At 40.8% G+C, this 15,696-nt stretch overlaps 1 protein-coding gene across 3 annotated transcripts in view; it reads left to right on the top strand.

The window, feature by feature from the left end:
- sorcs2 (sortilin-related VPS10 domain containing receptor 2) overlaps positions 1–15,696 on the top strand; it is a 270,943-nt gene that overhangs the window by 76,170 nt on the left and 179,077 nt on the right. For all 3 annotated transcript variants that reach the window (XM_055058490.1, XM_055058489.1, XM_055058488.1), the window contains exon 2: positions 15,370–15,437. In XM_055058490.1, the coding sequence (XP_054914465.1) occupies positions 15,370–15,437 (68 nt within the window). The remainder of the gene's footprint in view (positions 1–15,369; positions 15,438–15,696) is intronic.

The following is a 15,696-nucleotide window of genomic DNA, read 5'->3' as shown; positions in this document are numbered from 1 at the left end:
TGACACCTTTTGTTGTGTCGGGTTCATTTGTTGTGTATTGAGTCTTTTTGTTGTGTCTGATCTTTTTGCGTTGGGTCTTTGTGTTGCATTGAGTCATTCATTTTAGTGTCTTGGTGTTGTGTTGAGGTCTTATGCTGTTATGTGGTCTTTTTATTGTTGCGTTGGGTCTTTTTGTTATTGAGTTGTAGCTTTCTCTTGTTGCTTTGGGGCTTGTTGCTGTATGCGTTACGCCTTTGTTTTTTTTTTCACGTTGTGGCGTCTGTTGTATTTTGACTTTTTGCATTTTGCTGACACTTCTGGGTCACCATACTTCAGTGAAACTTCTGCTCCATGAACAAAGAGCGCAGTGTCTGAAAAATCCTTTCAGTAGATGATGAAAGTTGCTGTTTCCATTCACACTTGAAGGACTGCATGTTTTACACAAGTGTCAGACTGCATAGTGTTGGTCAATGCGTGAAGCAGAGTTGTTGCTCTTGTTTGGAGCTTAACTCTCTCTTATTTTCTTGCAAAGTGGCCTTGGCCAGGAATGAACAATAAAAAAAAACGCTGGATATTGACAAGGTAGTTGGGAAGAAAACCAAGGGCGGTCAATGAATTCTGGATTGCCTCAGAGTTGATCATTTGTATCGCTTGGTAAAAGGGGGTGGGGGGTGAGGCTTAGCCTAAATTTGCCTGTGGTCATGGACAAGCCCACAGTTTCATGTACATATATGATTGTGGGCAGCTATGCAGAATGTATGAAAGTCTGCACCCTCATCACACTCCATTTCTCTTTCTGCTCCGTGGCTAAATGAAGTGTGACAGGGCATTAAAGCAGCACCAGAACCCAGGGTCCCGCCACAGGAGAGACGGAGATGAAGGCAGCTGGAGGGGGTGGGTGGAAAGTACGCGGGCATGCGTGTGACTCTGGAGGTTGAAATAAGTAGCAAGAGCTTACTGATGGTGTGTGACAGGGAGCAGGGCCAGGGTATCTGGCAGACTACGACCTCTTTCAAGAGTTTGCTGTAACCGAGGGCATCAGGAAGGTTCCCAGGCAACAAACAGACTTTAATTTTCTGTCTGTTACGTTCGAATCAAACCAGTACTGAGGCAAGTTACACCTGAATGTGATTGTTCTATTAGTACAGGGGTAAATTATGTGTCATAACCCATTCGAAATTGAAGGGTTTTAGATACGCGACCAATCCAGACAGACTTGTCCGTCGAACATTTGGAATCAGTTGGAATCTTCATTGATGGCGCGTTTTCAAGCGGAAACCTAAAAGCCTCAAACGGAATAGAAACGCAAAACGAATACACAACAGCTCCACGCAGTAGCTTAGACCTCCTTCGTCGTACTCATCGGACAGAAGCCGCTGCAGCGGCTGCGTTATGTGCTGACAATAAAAAAGTGAGGTCGGTGCAATTCCTACTTACAAGTTCAACAATGCAGCTCATTTCCTGGTGTCAGAGAAACAGCCAGTGCATTACCTCGTTTTCAATTCTCTACCACTGTAATGTGTCGGCAGTGCACTTTGAAACTGTCTGTCTGCATTTCATGTGATTATTCAGCTTAGATTGTGCAACGTGTGGAGCGGTGAAATCTGAGAGGCTTGAACCATTTCACCTCTGGTAACCCCAAGTGGTCCCATAACAACCAGCAGGCTGAGTACTGAGGCACACTGGATGAAAGGCATCAAACTCAATGATCCGTCTTAATGCTCTGTTTGATTAAAGCGACAGCGTCACATCTAATGGGTTTACTTATTAGTTTGGGAGTCTCTGTTTGACTGGACTTTCAGGGGAAGGTAAACATTTCTGGTCCCAAACCTGTGACTGAACCTATGGAGCCTAAAAGCAGAATAACAGTGAAAATTTTTTAACTTTATACCAGATGTGACAAGCTGCCATTACGGAGATTCTGCTTTGAACTAAATCTCCGTCAGGTTTTTATTGTTAAAGTTGCAGAATGTTTCTTCTATAAAAATAAACATATTTTCCCATATTTGTTGAATCCGTCACTTTGTAATGATGCTACGGCGTGAGAAAGGTAACATGTAGGAAAAAAGTCGAGCTGTTCCACCTTTTCCCTGTGCTAACTAGGAACAACCAATCAGAGCCAGGAGGCAGGTCTTAGCGCTGTCAATCAAGCCTGTGTACGATAAGGTAGTTAGCTTGGCCATCTATGACGGGTAAACGGTTTTCCTGTAACTCTGACCTGACTCAGTGTTCTTCCCATCTCCTATTTTGAAGAAAAGTGTGCAGATTTCGAATGTTTTTTGACTTTTTTTTTTCTGTCAGTCGCACAAACATTTTAGATCATCAAATATATTCGAATCAGGCTAAGATAATCTGGGTTTTCACTGTATACAGTGAAGGGCCAGAAGCAATGAACTAAAATACATTATGGCCTTGGATCTTTTTTCAGAATTTAAGCCAGATGTGTTCACCACATCGTTCATTATGCCCTAAGGCTAAAGATCGGATAATTGACATTTACATGTCAGCATCATTTTCATAAAATGTTCTTTTTCCTCCAGAATTATTTTCATCTGCTGCTGCTTCTCATCCTTCGCCAGCCAGGTGGTCCTCGAGCCGTTTCCACCGCCACCACTGCTGTTGCCGCTTGTTAATTGGCGTACTTTTACACCAAGCAGACATCTACCTCTAATCAATGCAGGTTAAGTGTTTGTGATCAGCAGCCGGTATTGATCAAATCCTCAATCAGTCTCCAATCAATGAAGGGGAGCCTCTTACTCCTGATCAGAGTAAACCTGTTTAGTTTGGACATGTGTGAGAACAGCAGGGATAATGATAAAAAGCCAAGCAAGACAGTTTTGGGTTAAAAAGACAGACTTTTAGTTTGTCTAATTTGGCACCAAAGAAACACTAAACTAATGACCTGGTGACAGTATGGCGCATCGCCATCTGTTTGTGGTTCAGTATTTATGGAGTTGCCTATTAGTTATTTTATCTGTGGAACATAGCTTCCAAATTTTTCACAGAAAACCTTTCTATGTAATGAGCATATGTAAAATATTCCAAATACAAAATGCTGCCTGGGAAGCTAAAAACACCTAGCCACAGAGCTTGTTGGGACGGCCATGTCTGTGATTTCAGACGCTTAAGACTCTTAACTTGATACAATCTTCCTTCTGACCTTTGACCTTGCAGTTGAAACTCTCCAACTTTTGCAATAAATCCAGTTTGTGTTTGAAGCAGAAACCCCAGCACTTTTTTCTGCTTGTGTTTTATCGTAATCATTTATCAGTCCAGGCCTGGCTCGTTCCGTTAGCTCTCTCTCTCTCTCGACTGTTTATGTTGATAAGCCATTTCTATTCAGTTTTGAACAATTTCCATATTCTGTCCCCGTGGCTTCGACGGCTGGCATTATAACGACCCTCATTTCCAACGGAGTAAACACAGCGCTGCGAAATAACCGCATCTAATGACAAGGTGGAAAAATGTTGCAGTAAACGGCAGCCGCCTTTAAGAGAGTCAGCAAAATGGAAACATGCTGGGAAAACAGGCGAAAGCAGCAAAGAGCTCGCCTTATCTCTGCGTCTCATTTAAACGAGGATTCATTCGACAACGCTGCAAAAACTCAGAATCTAACCAAGAATTTTGGTCCAGTTTAAAATAACTTAGAAGGAACTTTTCATAGAGATATAAGAGCTTGTTTTTAGTCAATAATTCCTTAATATTCATGAAAAATTCTTCTTTCACTGATAGGTTTTCGCTTAAAACGTGGGAAAAATATGAGGGTGTTACAGGGTCACTGTGGAGAAGGAAAGTAAGTAAATTTCGGTCAAACAACCTTAGAGGTGTTCCAGTAAAATCCAGACAACTACTCCGGTGGAAAAGTTGCAGTTTTTCTTTAAAAAAAAAAACAATTTTTAGACTAATCTCAGAAAAAAGTCGAAGACCCGCAACTTTAAAATGTAGAACATTTCCAAGTCGAAAATTCAAATTTCCTAATTGTTTTTTTTTTTTTTTTCCAAAAAAATTTCTGAGAATAATCAAAGAATGAGCGCTTTCTTCTTCTATATTTTTGGGGCTGAAACTGCATTTTTTTCTGTATATTGGTCCCTATTCTTCACAATAAAAAAAAGAAGAAAAAACATTCTTGTTATAAGTGAAATAACCTGCTCGTGGATCTAGTACTATTTCTTGAAAATGTTCTTGTAAGTTAGTTTTGTCCTATTTCAAGTGAACTAAGATATCTGGACTAGAAATGCAACCAAACATGCTTCTTAAGATGTGGAGCTTTTGCAGTGTGGGATGCAGGATAAACTTATTAAAGCATGCTTCGCTGGAAGCGTTATTTATATTAATGTGCACGGAGAAAAAGAATATTTCTCATTCATGTAATTAGAGAAGCTCTCAGACTAAATGTGCCCATTTCAGACCCTTGCAGTGTTTAATGTTGCACTCAACTCCAGTTCTCCTTTGCACCAGCTCCCTAAACCATCTTTAACTGCCATTAACAAAACAATCTCAGCCCTCCGCTCCCCCTCTCCGTGGTTAATAGCTTCATTTGTTAATGATGTGTGGCTCTGGTGTTTGTTTTTCTGCCGAGTTTAAAGTCGGACGCAGAGTGCGGCGTTTATTACGAGGCCGGAGGATTTGAGAGGAAGGGTGAAGGCGAAACCCGGATTTCAGAAAAAGCAGAGAGTTGACAGGAGCGATGGAAGAGGAGAATGATGGGGGGGGGAAAGAGAGAGAGAGCGGGATTATGACAATACGGAAACAACAGCTGTTGGGCTGTGGAGAGCAGCTGCATCCGGGACAGGATCAGTCGGTGTCGTGATGTCGCCGCCGCCACAACTCGCGACGTCTGCCAAGACAAACGCAGGGAGGGGCTGGGACGGGAAAGGAGCCACGTGGAAATGTAGGACGAAGAAACGCGAGCGACAATTAGACATGATAAATCTAACCATAGTAATAAAACCCAGAAACCCGACGCAGCTTCAGAGGGCCGGCAGCTGGACTTCAAAACACAAATCAATAACAGCGACTTTTCTCATCAGGACATGAATTACATAACTTTGTGATTCTTGTAATTGTATCCCCGTGATGATGTCATCATCATCGCCTCACACATGACGCAGAGGAAACTCCGTCCAAACCGTGAGAGTGTGCAGCTGATGGCAACATCATCATGTTACAGATCATTTTTGTGTATGAAAAGAAATTTAGTGATCTTGATATTTGAATTAATTTAAACTGAGCATCTTCATGCCACTCTAACTCAGATTGTATTATTAATATTTAATGGAGTGGTTTGTCAACGAACAAGAAATTTCCCCTTGGATGGCAATAAAATCTGTTCTGTTCTAGTTGCTGATCTACAATTTCGGGTTATACGCTGATATTACCTTAACAGTAATTTTACCTTACCTTAAATTTTATCAATATTCGGTTAATGTCAGGGCAAAATCCCCCCACAATTTTTCAATTGTAGTGTTTTCTTTAAATAAGAAATGCCTTTAGAGTCACATGTGAATAAGTTTGTTTGCGTGGTAATCATTAAAAATCGTGCAGCGCCATCATCACTACCACTTCCTGTCGTCTTCTTTGCAGTTTCCGCCAGCAGTCACACCTGATTGTCGATCATGTGACTGGTGACACGCGAAAAAAAAAAAGTTTCCATTACAGTTTTATGAAATAAACTGATTTTGATATGGCTATTAAAAAACAAAAAAAACAAAACACACACCTCATCCTCGCAGCAAAACATTTCATTGAAAAACCACAGGTTTTTTTGTGAACTTGCAGTGTTTACATTAAGCAAAGTAATATATTAGAAACGCAGATACAGACCCCTATTTTATGACAACATGGTGAATTTATTTCTCTTCCTAACTCAGAAGAAGTCAGCTGCTAAATTTAATCCACTAGATGAAAAGCTCTGCTGCCTGAGGCCATAAAACCAAACCTTCTATCCACTGTTTGCAAACAAAATAAATATTCTATGAAAATTACGCATTCACTTGATCTGTTTTTATATAGTGCATTTATTCTCACTTGTAATTAATTGACCATTTCCCTGAAATAATTACTCATTCATTTACGGGAATATGACCAGAGTGTAATGACTGGACTGGACTTCATGAATTCATTTTCATTCATTCTGGCCGTTTAATTCATTCATTCACATCTGATTTTTATTAAAAACACAGGAACGTGATGAATCGGAATGTTTTGCGCACTCTTCTGATCTGGAAATGTTCCGGCATCATGTTCAGACATGAATGCTTGGAAGAGCTGAGACTTCATTTCAGAAATAACAAATGTTTCCACCGCATCAACTGAAGGTCGTGATCGCTACTTACAAAAGGCTCGTGAATTGAAAGAAATGCACATTTTATGCCTAATTTTTATACATCGGTGTTGGAAAATGTAGTGATTTGTTCAGGCGTCATATTTTAAAACGTTGGAAGGACGGCTGTTTGATATTAAGGCGCCTTTTACAAATCAAAACCGTTTACGTGCCTATTAGGCAAACATCAAGTAGATTCGACATTAACATCTCTACCTGTCCTGATTAGAGGTATCTGTTCCAGATTGATTATTGGTAACGACGTGTCTGACCCATAAGGTCGGATCTATTCAGTCCAACTCTGTGCTTTGAGCAATTTCATAATTTATTGATTTTACATTGGCTGTTTGTTGCCTAAGTTTGTTTTTCCATGTCCGACCAGGCTTGTGACGCTATTGGTGTGTTTAAGTGTGCTGTGTCGGTGTAGAGTTATCAAATTCATTTGTAATTCTGCGCATTCATATCTGTCTTATAGAGAAAAAAAGAAGAAGAAAAAAGTGTAGCTAATTCAGCGGATCGGTGTCAGTTGATATTAAACCTCAGGTATTGATATCAGTATCGGAAGTGGAAAGAATGGATCAGTGCATCCATAGTCTGAAGTAATAAACTAACCTTAAATGTTATATTTTTGCTGGCCATGATAAAAAAAAAGAGAAAAAAATCACCATAACTAACAGGAAACAAAAGATCTTAAAAACATAAATCAGTGTCTGATCAACTGATCACACAGTGAAATAAATATTAGTACTAATCTGTTTAGAGTATTTTCCAACTGCAAGCCTAAAATTCAAACAGACCTGAAGCTGAAATATATCAAGTATAAACATGCTTTCATGTTCGTTTTTTTCTCTCCAGCCACGAAAGAAGGTTTAATGAGACTTTGTGAGAAACAAACAAATCAGGATTATAATAACTCTATAGTTATTGACTGATGTGTGAATTTGTACCTAATCAAGGAATTCTGCATTAGTCCAAGGTCTAGACTAGATTAACAATAAACGTGCTAATGGAGGATGGGGTGACGGGGGTTTGCAGGTACTTGCATTATGTCAAGGATTGTGTTTTTAATCACAGCTTAATATGGATTTCTGCAAATGTTTTATATATATAGATATATATAAATATATATATATATATATATATAACAAACCAGCCGAAGCACAGTCACACACTCATCTTTTATCTTGCATTTGTAACTTTCAAAGTTGCAAATTGGTTAAAAAGTTCAATCTCAATGTTTTAACCAACACGAAAGAGATAAAAATTACAAATTATCACCATTTTCCTCCTAAAAGCCACCAGCTCTCTGATGCCTGTGAACTGTTCTGTCATTATGAGTATATGGAGCTAAAATACTGCCATGATTAAAGTCGCACTTTCCGATGTGTTAAAAATTATGCGCCAGTATGTGCTAATAAAATTGTCTTCTTGATACAGGAAGATGAGTTTTCACATTAAGCCTCCATGCAAATACTTTGTAGTCACCAGAAAAAGCTCTTTGCGGGAGTAAATAATGTTTTACATGAATAAATGTGTGAGTGTAATGTTCTGGCTGCAGCAGTAATCGCTTCACACCAATCCTCATTAAATAAGATCGACACTGCGGTTTGGAATCTGAGTCGTTGTACTATTCTGGTTTTGAAACATCTGAAAATGGACATTCAGTCTTAATTAATTCATTTAAAAAAAAAAAAAGTAAGTGTCAATTTGGTACTTGACTGTGAAGGAATCCCCCCTTTTTTTCTTAAAGAAATCTTAGGACTTTTTTATGGTTTAGATGGTTTTGCTATGGCTTTGGGGAAGGTTTAGATACTTAGGAAATATTTATTTTTTCACAGAGGTGAATGTTTGCAACCGTAAACTGTTTGAAATAGCGTCCAATCACAGTGAAATAAATTTGGTTGAGTATTAATTATTACTGAACTTCTTTTTCATGTTTGTCTCAATGTGAGGAAGTAAACGTTGAAAATATTCCCTTTTGTGTTAGCTAGCTAAAATGTCTTGGAAATCTCAGTGTAGCTCTGGTTTATGTCATGTGTGTTTCATATTTTGACCTGCGGATGATCAAACGCTGGATAGATTCAGCAGACTATTAAAAGTAGAATTCAAAGCCCAGTCAAAAAACCCCTCTGAAGCTAACTTTAGCATCGTTAGCGGCCAGTGGTTAGCTGGTTTGGGTTTACTCACAGAGCTTGTTAATCTCTAAATGTATCTAATCAGTCTCTCAAAGTACTCCATAATGCTGGCTAAAGAAGCCTTTTGAAAGTAGTAAACTACTTGAACTCTAACTATAACTAAGAGTTTCTACTCAACCCAACAATCCTTAACTCTCTCAATTAAACCGTGTCATAACTCAATAACTTTTTATGTTCTGATTGTTGTTCAGCATAAGCACAGACATACAGGTTGAATCGCACGTTGTAATTTTTAAAAATTGAGACGTAGAACCAAACAGCAACAGACTGTTCAACATGGAATTAGAACATGGAAAGCATATATGCAGCAAGGTTAAATATTGAAATAAATTGGCTTTAGGTTTGAGCTGATTGGCTCTGTGAAGAACTGGCCACCAGTCCAGTGTGTTGCCTTCCACTCGTGTTGAATTCTGGGAAACGGTTCCCAATTGCCTCTATTGCCTTCACAGCAGGATTTTATTAACATGAGATTGTCCTTATGCTTTTTTTTCCCTGGAAAAACTACAAGACAGATGATGTCAAGAACCCTTATTTTTTTATCATTTGTTTTAGGTTTAGACATTACGGTTAGGACTCAAATCTTCCTAACCGTAATGCCTTTTCCCAAGAGATTTGTAATCAATAAACACACTTGTGGGTCAAAAGGCTTATTTATATTCTTTAGTCTTATTGATTTCTGACCTTATTAAAGCCATCAGATTACCAAGTGGTTTGTTGCATCATCCTGAATACCTGCACTCTTTCAGCATCTTTCTTCATATTGTTATGTAACTACCTTTAGGCTAATGGAAGAACAATTATGTCTTTTAAAATCACATAGTGCCCTAGTCCTGTTGTATTCATTGTCAAGGTCTCCCTTTTTCGCCTCCATTTCATCTCTAGATTTATAGAATTGTCCTTTCATTTCTCCCAGATCTGATATTTCTTCTCCTCGTCCCTCCCTCTCCGTCTGGTTCCTTTCAAAGTCTCAATGACCTCGGGCTCCCAACAGCGGATTATCACACATCTAAGCAACCCGTTTCAAACGCTTCCTTTGCTCCAGTTTGCCGCTGCAAAGCATCAGCCGATCTGCTGAGTTTCCTGATGGGTTAAAATTATCCCTACCATTCAGCCACCCTTGGCTAGAAAAGCATGTCTCAACGCGGCTCCCGATGATGCCTTTCGGGATTAGTCGTGAAATTACAGTAATGCGCGACGCCAAAGATAGCTCGCCGTCGTTCATGAACCCTGTAATTTACGGGGTACCGGGGAGGATGCACATGGACTGGGTTGAGCGTTGCCAGCCATAAATGTTCCAGGCTCCTCCTTTTAGACAAGCAGGCTGCCAGTTTGATCAGTGCCCAATTATAGCAATTGCCCAGAAATTCATGAGAGAACAGAGGAATCTTGGATAGGGGAGGAAAACCACGGAGAGTTAAAGCTGCGAAGCAGAGAGATCAAAACGGAGAATGTAGCAACAAGGAAAGCAGGTTACAAATGAAAAGTGGTGATAATGAAGTGCCAGGGAATATGTAAGGCCACACTCAACATTTGTTCGCTTGAAGTATTTGGAAAAGTTCTTATTTTGCCTATTTCCTCACAGTCAAGGGTTCCTTTTTTTTTTTTTTGCTTACAGTTTGCAATCAATTTAAACCACACCTCAACCACCAACCTTGTGATTAATGTTTCAGTTAAGTGTTTCAGTATAAACCTGGAAGTAAAAAGTATGGAATCCATAAATAATATATCGTGAAGCAGCAGGCGTGTGAATATTAATCTTGGCTTTGTTCCAAGAGGCAAAGCAAGACGCTTGACTTTTGGATCTTTGTAGTGTTTTTTTCCGTCCATATGGCCATAAAGAATCCACTTGACTTTTAGATGACATTATTCTCGATGTTGTCCTGAAATGCTGATTCACCTGCAGTGGATGTAACGCTACCAAACGGTAGAAGGAGTGTGTTTAGTTTGAATATTTTCAGAAGTTGAATTCCCTGCTACGTTCTTTTGTTGTGAAACAAAAGAAAGATGATGCAAACTTCTGGTTGCCTGAAGTTTGACAGCAGGTAACGTTTTCAGAAGTCACATTTTGTTGTCAAACTGAGGACAGCGATCGATCGGTCAGATTTAGTCCAAAGATTCAAAAGGTTTGAGACGATTATGCTCCTGAGCATTAGTGGACATGTTTGAGAGAGGCTGTCCATCGGTTCAATGTTCCAGGGAGTGTGAGCTTGTGAAGTAGTATGTGGGTTGGTGTTGGAGCGTCGGTGCTGATTAGTCTGTGAAACGGCCGTCTCGGGTTCAATTCCTGTCCAGGAAACGTTTGCTACGTGTTTTCCTCTGTTCTCAGATTTCGGTCAAAGGGCCACAAGTGTCACACAATCCTTTAAAGAAAAAGTTTATTCTTAGCTTCACGGGCTTTTCAAAGATTAGGAGAACCTTCTTATGGGGAAGTGAAGCTACATGACCCACTGCTGAGGAAGCAGCTGCTTTGTGTGGCTCTGTGATGAAACTTCAAGTCTGTGTCGTTCACCCCAACTCTGGAGCAGCGTGAGAAACAGCGGGGACTGTTTCAGTTGGGCATTGGCTGGAAGACAATTTTTTAAATTATTACCTTTTCCACAAAAGCTCAGCAAAGTATATTTTTAGGTCAGAAAAACTGCCACAGAGGCGAACTATTCTCCCCTGCTGACATTTCCGGGCTCCTTCGACACGTTACTGAATTGACTGTATCGAGGGGAAGCGGCACAAGCCTTTTGTGTGAACCAAGCACCACGGGGAAACCAGAGGCAAAGGTCCATGTAATTACCCTCCCCGCTTCCCTGGCTCGGTGCTTTAATGAATGGCGGCAATCTGAAACCACTGTTTAAATCGAAACGGGTGCCAGGGTGACAGGCCTGCCTCATACACCGCATGAAGTATCGGTCCATCTGCGGAACGACTCCAAGCCAACGTGACCAAGCAATCCTTCAGCATTAACGCGGCTGCTGAGAGGGAAAGCAGAGGCTAACGAGGAGCTGCTCGGACAAATGAAGCTTTTCTTTATCTAAGCAAATGAGCAAATTCAGCACCGTTGGAATCTAATTTTGATGACCTTCTATTATCAGACTGGAAGGTAAGCAGCAGGTTGGTCTTTGGGAGCTTTATGGTTTTTATTCTTAACTGGTCCTATAAAAAAAAAAAAGACCGTTATGGAGGTTGTTAAGGAGAACGTCTCCTTGTTGTGTGTGAGAGGGAAACCAGAGAGAGAGACAAAATGGGACCATAAGCTAATTTCTCCAGTCTGATTTATATTTTATTCAATTCAGTTTTATTTCTTGTGATGTTTAACAAATTTACGCACCCTCTGAACAAAAGACCTTCAGTTTTTCGTGCTTCGGTTTGAGACAAAATCAGGTGAAGAAAATCTGAATGAACACAAAAAAGCAACTATCAAACACCAACTCTTCAACCTTCCAGAACTGCTCTGTGGTTTGGTTGCCAGCTCCACATGCGTTGCTGTGGATGTGGAAATGACTCGCCTCCATGTTCTCCCTGCCACAAATTATGCTTGCATAAAATGATGTGGGTATTTCAACAAATCAAGCTCCTCTTGCAGAAATACACCAGATACAGAAACAACCAATCAGAGCCAGAAGGAGGTTCTTAGAGCTGTCAATCACACTCGTACATGTACCCTCTTGCATGCTCTGTGCTGCGCTACAGCTGGTTCACCACAATATAGCCCTCTACCAATGCTAAGGCTAGTTAGCATAGCCACTGATAAAGGTGGATAAACAGTTTTCCTGTTGTTTTTCCACCTTTAGCACATTGAGCAGCATACAGGAGGTTGATTGACAGCAATAAGACCCTCCTCCTGAACGGGGATACTCCTTTTCTTCAGACCGCAATAGCAGCTCAGGGGGGTGGTGGAGGAGCTTGAATATTTTGGACAGATTTGTTTCACATTACACTGTTTTGACAGTGACAGTTTTAACAAATATGGAAACACATTTTTTGTAAAAGCTACATGCTGCAGCTTCAAATCTTATCTATATTAGGGGAGCATGTTTTAGCCCTGCTGAGTTGTAGCCTGTCATTAATTGTTTGTGCATGAGATCTCTCTGGAGAATGTGAAGCCTCCCCCGCCTCCCCCTTTTTACAGTTGGGCAGATGGAGTCCGTGTCGTTATTTTCCCCGAGCGTTCTGTTCCTCGGACACTTTGTGCCTTTTTATGAGCTGAATGAGTGATGCCCGGTTGATAGGAATGCGTTGGACACAAACGGTAACTGTCAAAGCGGAGTTCACAGTCAGCCTGGCTCTGGCCTCGCCTGTCAAAAGCCTCCATTGTGTCTGTCTCGGAGTCGTCCAGGGGTCCTGACCGTCCTGTTGACTTTTTCCTGCCTCCCTGCGCCCCCAATAAAGCCCATTGGGGTCACCGTCTTCATGCTTACAAACAAGAAACCCACAGTGGCCAACAATGCGGTCACAGAGTCGGCTCCGGCGGAGAACTTCCTCCGCGACTCGGTCAGGGAGTTCACAGCGAACTTCCCAGCAATTTATTATCTAAATGAGGAGAGCGCGAAGGGGCTTCTTTCTTCTTCTTCTTTTTGTCACTGCTCACGAAGAGTAATGAGCTCCCAGACTTTGATCGCTTTGGCGTGACATGTTTTCCGATGCTTGTTCACTCAAAGTATGCCACTGTGATTTGTTGGTATTGAATCACAAATGACGGGCTGGCAGAGAAGCGTATTCTCCGGCATTAGAAGGGGTTCCTCACCCTCTGCCAAATTTGCCCTTTAGGCCAATGAGCTGCAGCCGGCAGCTGCCAAGTTGTACCGTTGGTGCAGAGTGTTATGTACAATAGAGCAGCGATACAGGAATCTGGCTGATGTGATGCTCAGCTGTTTTTGTTTCTTTTTTTCTCCCAGTGTGACTTTATTCTTCATGTGAACCAAATGTTACTTCTCTTTGTCGCCGATTTGTGGCTCAACGGAGGTCAGTGGAAATATTGCTGTAGTGGAATCATGACTCGCCCTTCACTCTATTAAAATGAAAAAAGTACTGTTACCACAGATTATTTCACTTCCAACATGAGAAAAATATCTGCCAGTGGGACTTGTAGTTTTTACATCTATATTAAGGTATTAATATTAAAACAAGCCAGTTTATCTTGCTGAAGAGGCACTTTTGTCTTATTCCATGTGTAATACTTGAAACTAGAGCAAAACCACTTGGTAAGATTTAGTGGTTTCTTGCGGCGAGGGGCTGGATGAAGGGAGTGGAGAGTTGGCCACTGATGGTGCACAAGGCAGATCTAATCCTCCTATCAGGTCGATTGATCTTTTTTTATTGCCTTTTGTTTGTTTTTACTTTTACATGTCAATGCTGAGTTTACGTTTCTATTTGCCTTGACGATCCGCATTTTCTGTGCCGTCCACGTCAATTCTGAATGCGTTTTTTTTTATTTTTTTTTATAATATGCTACCATAAAAATCACATTTTTATTTGGCTATTTTCATTCCTTGGTCTTGAAACCCCCCTTCAAAATTGTACATTTTTGTTTTCTGCTTGTATATCTTTCGTGAACTTTAAATAACCTTAATAATGAATCGGCCACTTCAACGCGTGGAGAATCATTTCAGATTTTGTAGCGCTTTCTTGCATGATGACAGTAAAAGGAATTCTGAGTAATACACCAAAAAAATGTCCAAATTTTAAGATGACATGCAAAAAACCTCCCATAAAAACCTCAAATGTTAAAACCTGCATTTAAAAGGTCAATTAAATGAATTAAATTAATACAATGAAAAGGATATGCTATAGGGATATAGATCATACATATTGTTTAAAATGTTTTCTTCAATGAAGGGAGCCTACCTGCTAACCCATGCTACATTGCAAAAAATAAAGAAAGAAAGAAAGAAATGGAGGATGTCTTTATTAGATTAGAAAATAAACAGTGAGTGAAAGAGGGAGATATTTTCATGACCATCAAGAATTCCCCCTTTTTTTCTCTGCTGTAACATTGAAAAACTTGCTCTTGTTTTGATTTAAAATATTTGCTGCAGACTGAATGCTGGAGGCGGTGAGACTTTGCTTATGTTGGAGGCAACACTGCAGCTCTTAGCTGTAGTTCATGCAAATTACCCGACAAGAATTAAAACATTCCCTAGAAAATATTTCCGCCTGAAGCCGTAACTTTGATAGTCATTTGAGAAACACCACATATTATCATTTCTCAAACGGATTTCAAGCATACGTTTACTTCCCGCCATATTTTCTTTCCTGACTTTCACCCAGCCCCACGCAAATCCTGAATCTGATACTTTGGTCAACCACAGTCGTCACACGTTACAAATCATAAGTGTGCGGAGCCTGTAGACTGTTCAGCGATGTTATGGTGAGTTTGCTGCTTACATTGAGATGAATTAGGAGTATCTGAGATAGATAAAACAGCCTGTGTTGGGGGGGAGATCCCCCTCTAGCCTGGGGGCTAGTCCGGGGGATCTCTGTCTGCCCCTCTACCTAGAACGCCCCAGCAGCCCGTCAATCACACTTCTGAGCAACGCCGCGTTGCCTGACCGGTTGACCGTCTGGCCGTTGCATCGCAAACCCCAGCAGACCTTTGCTGTCAAGAACAGAAGCTCTAAGAAAAATTTCAAAAAGAGCTTTGTCTCATCCTTTGTAGGTTGGTGAATCATACCAATATATCGGTTTTGGCCGATACTATGGTTTATATAAAGCGTGGATGGGTTCGTCCCGAGTAATTATCTTATTACCTCAAAGGAAATCAGTGATGCTTCTAATGACTGAAACTCTAAATTTAGAGTTTACCTCTTAAATCTGTGCCTTTGACTCCCTACTGCTCTTTGTCAACTTCTTCTAAATCTTTTTCCTCTCCTTGTTTTCCTGCAGGTCATCCTGATCCTGACCAAGTATTACCACGCCGACTCAACCAAGGTGTTGGAGAGTTCGTTGTGGAGGTAGGCCAAACTCTTTCACCGCCTTTGCCCTCGCTAGTCATCCCTGTCATGTGTCACCTCACGGACACCTTGTTTTTTGTTGCTGTTTTTTTGTTGTTGTCTTTTTTGCACGCGCATACAGCTTCCCCTATGCAGCCGGGGTTGTTGTTATCGCTGCCCTGTCGCCTGCTTTACGGAGACAAGGGCGCGACAGAGCACCATGACGGGCAAAACATCAGCAGGCGGCTAAAGCGAACGTAGGGAAGCAGGGAAGGGGGAT

The sequence above is a fragment of the Poeciliopsis prolifica genome, unplaced genomic scaffold (assembly GCF_027474105.1).
Source record: "Poeciliopsis prolifica strain line A6 unplaced genomic scaffold, Auburn_PproV2 SCAFFOLD051, whole genome shotgun sequence".
In the NCBI taxonomy this organism is placed as follows: Eukaryota; Metazoa; Chordata; class Actinopteri; order Cyprinodontiformes; family Poeciliidae; genus Poeciliopsis; species Poeciliopsis prolifica.
Note: the sequence above shows the minus strand (reverse complement) of the source record. Positions and strands in the feature narration are given on the sequence as shown.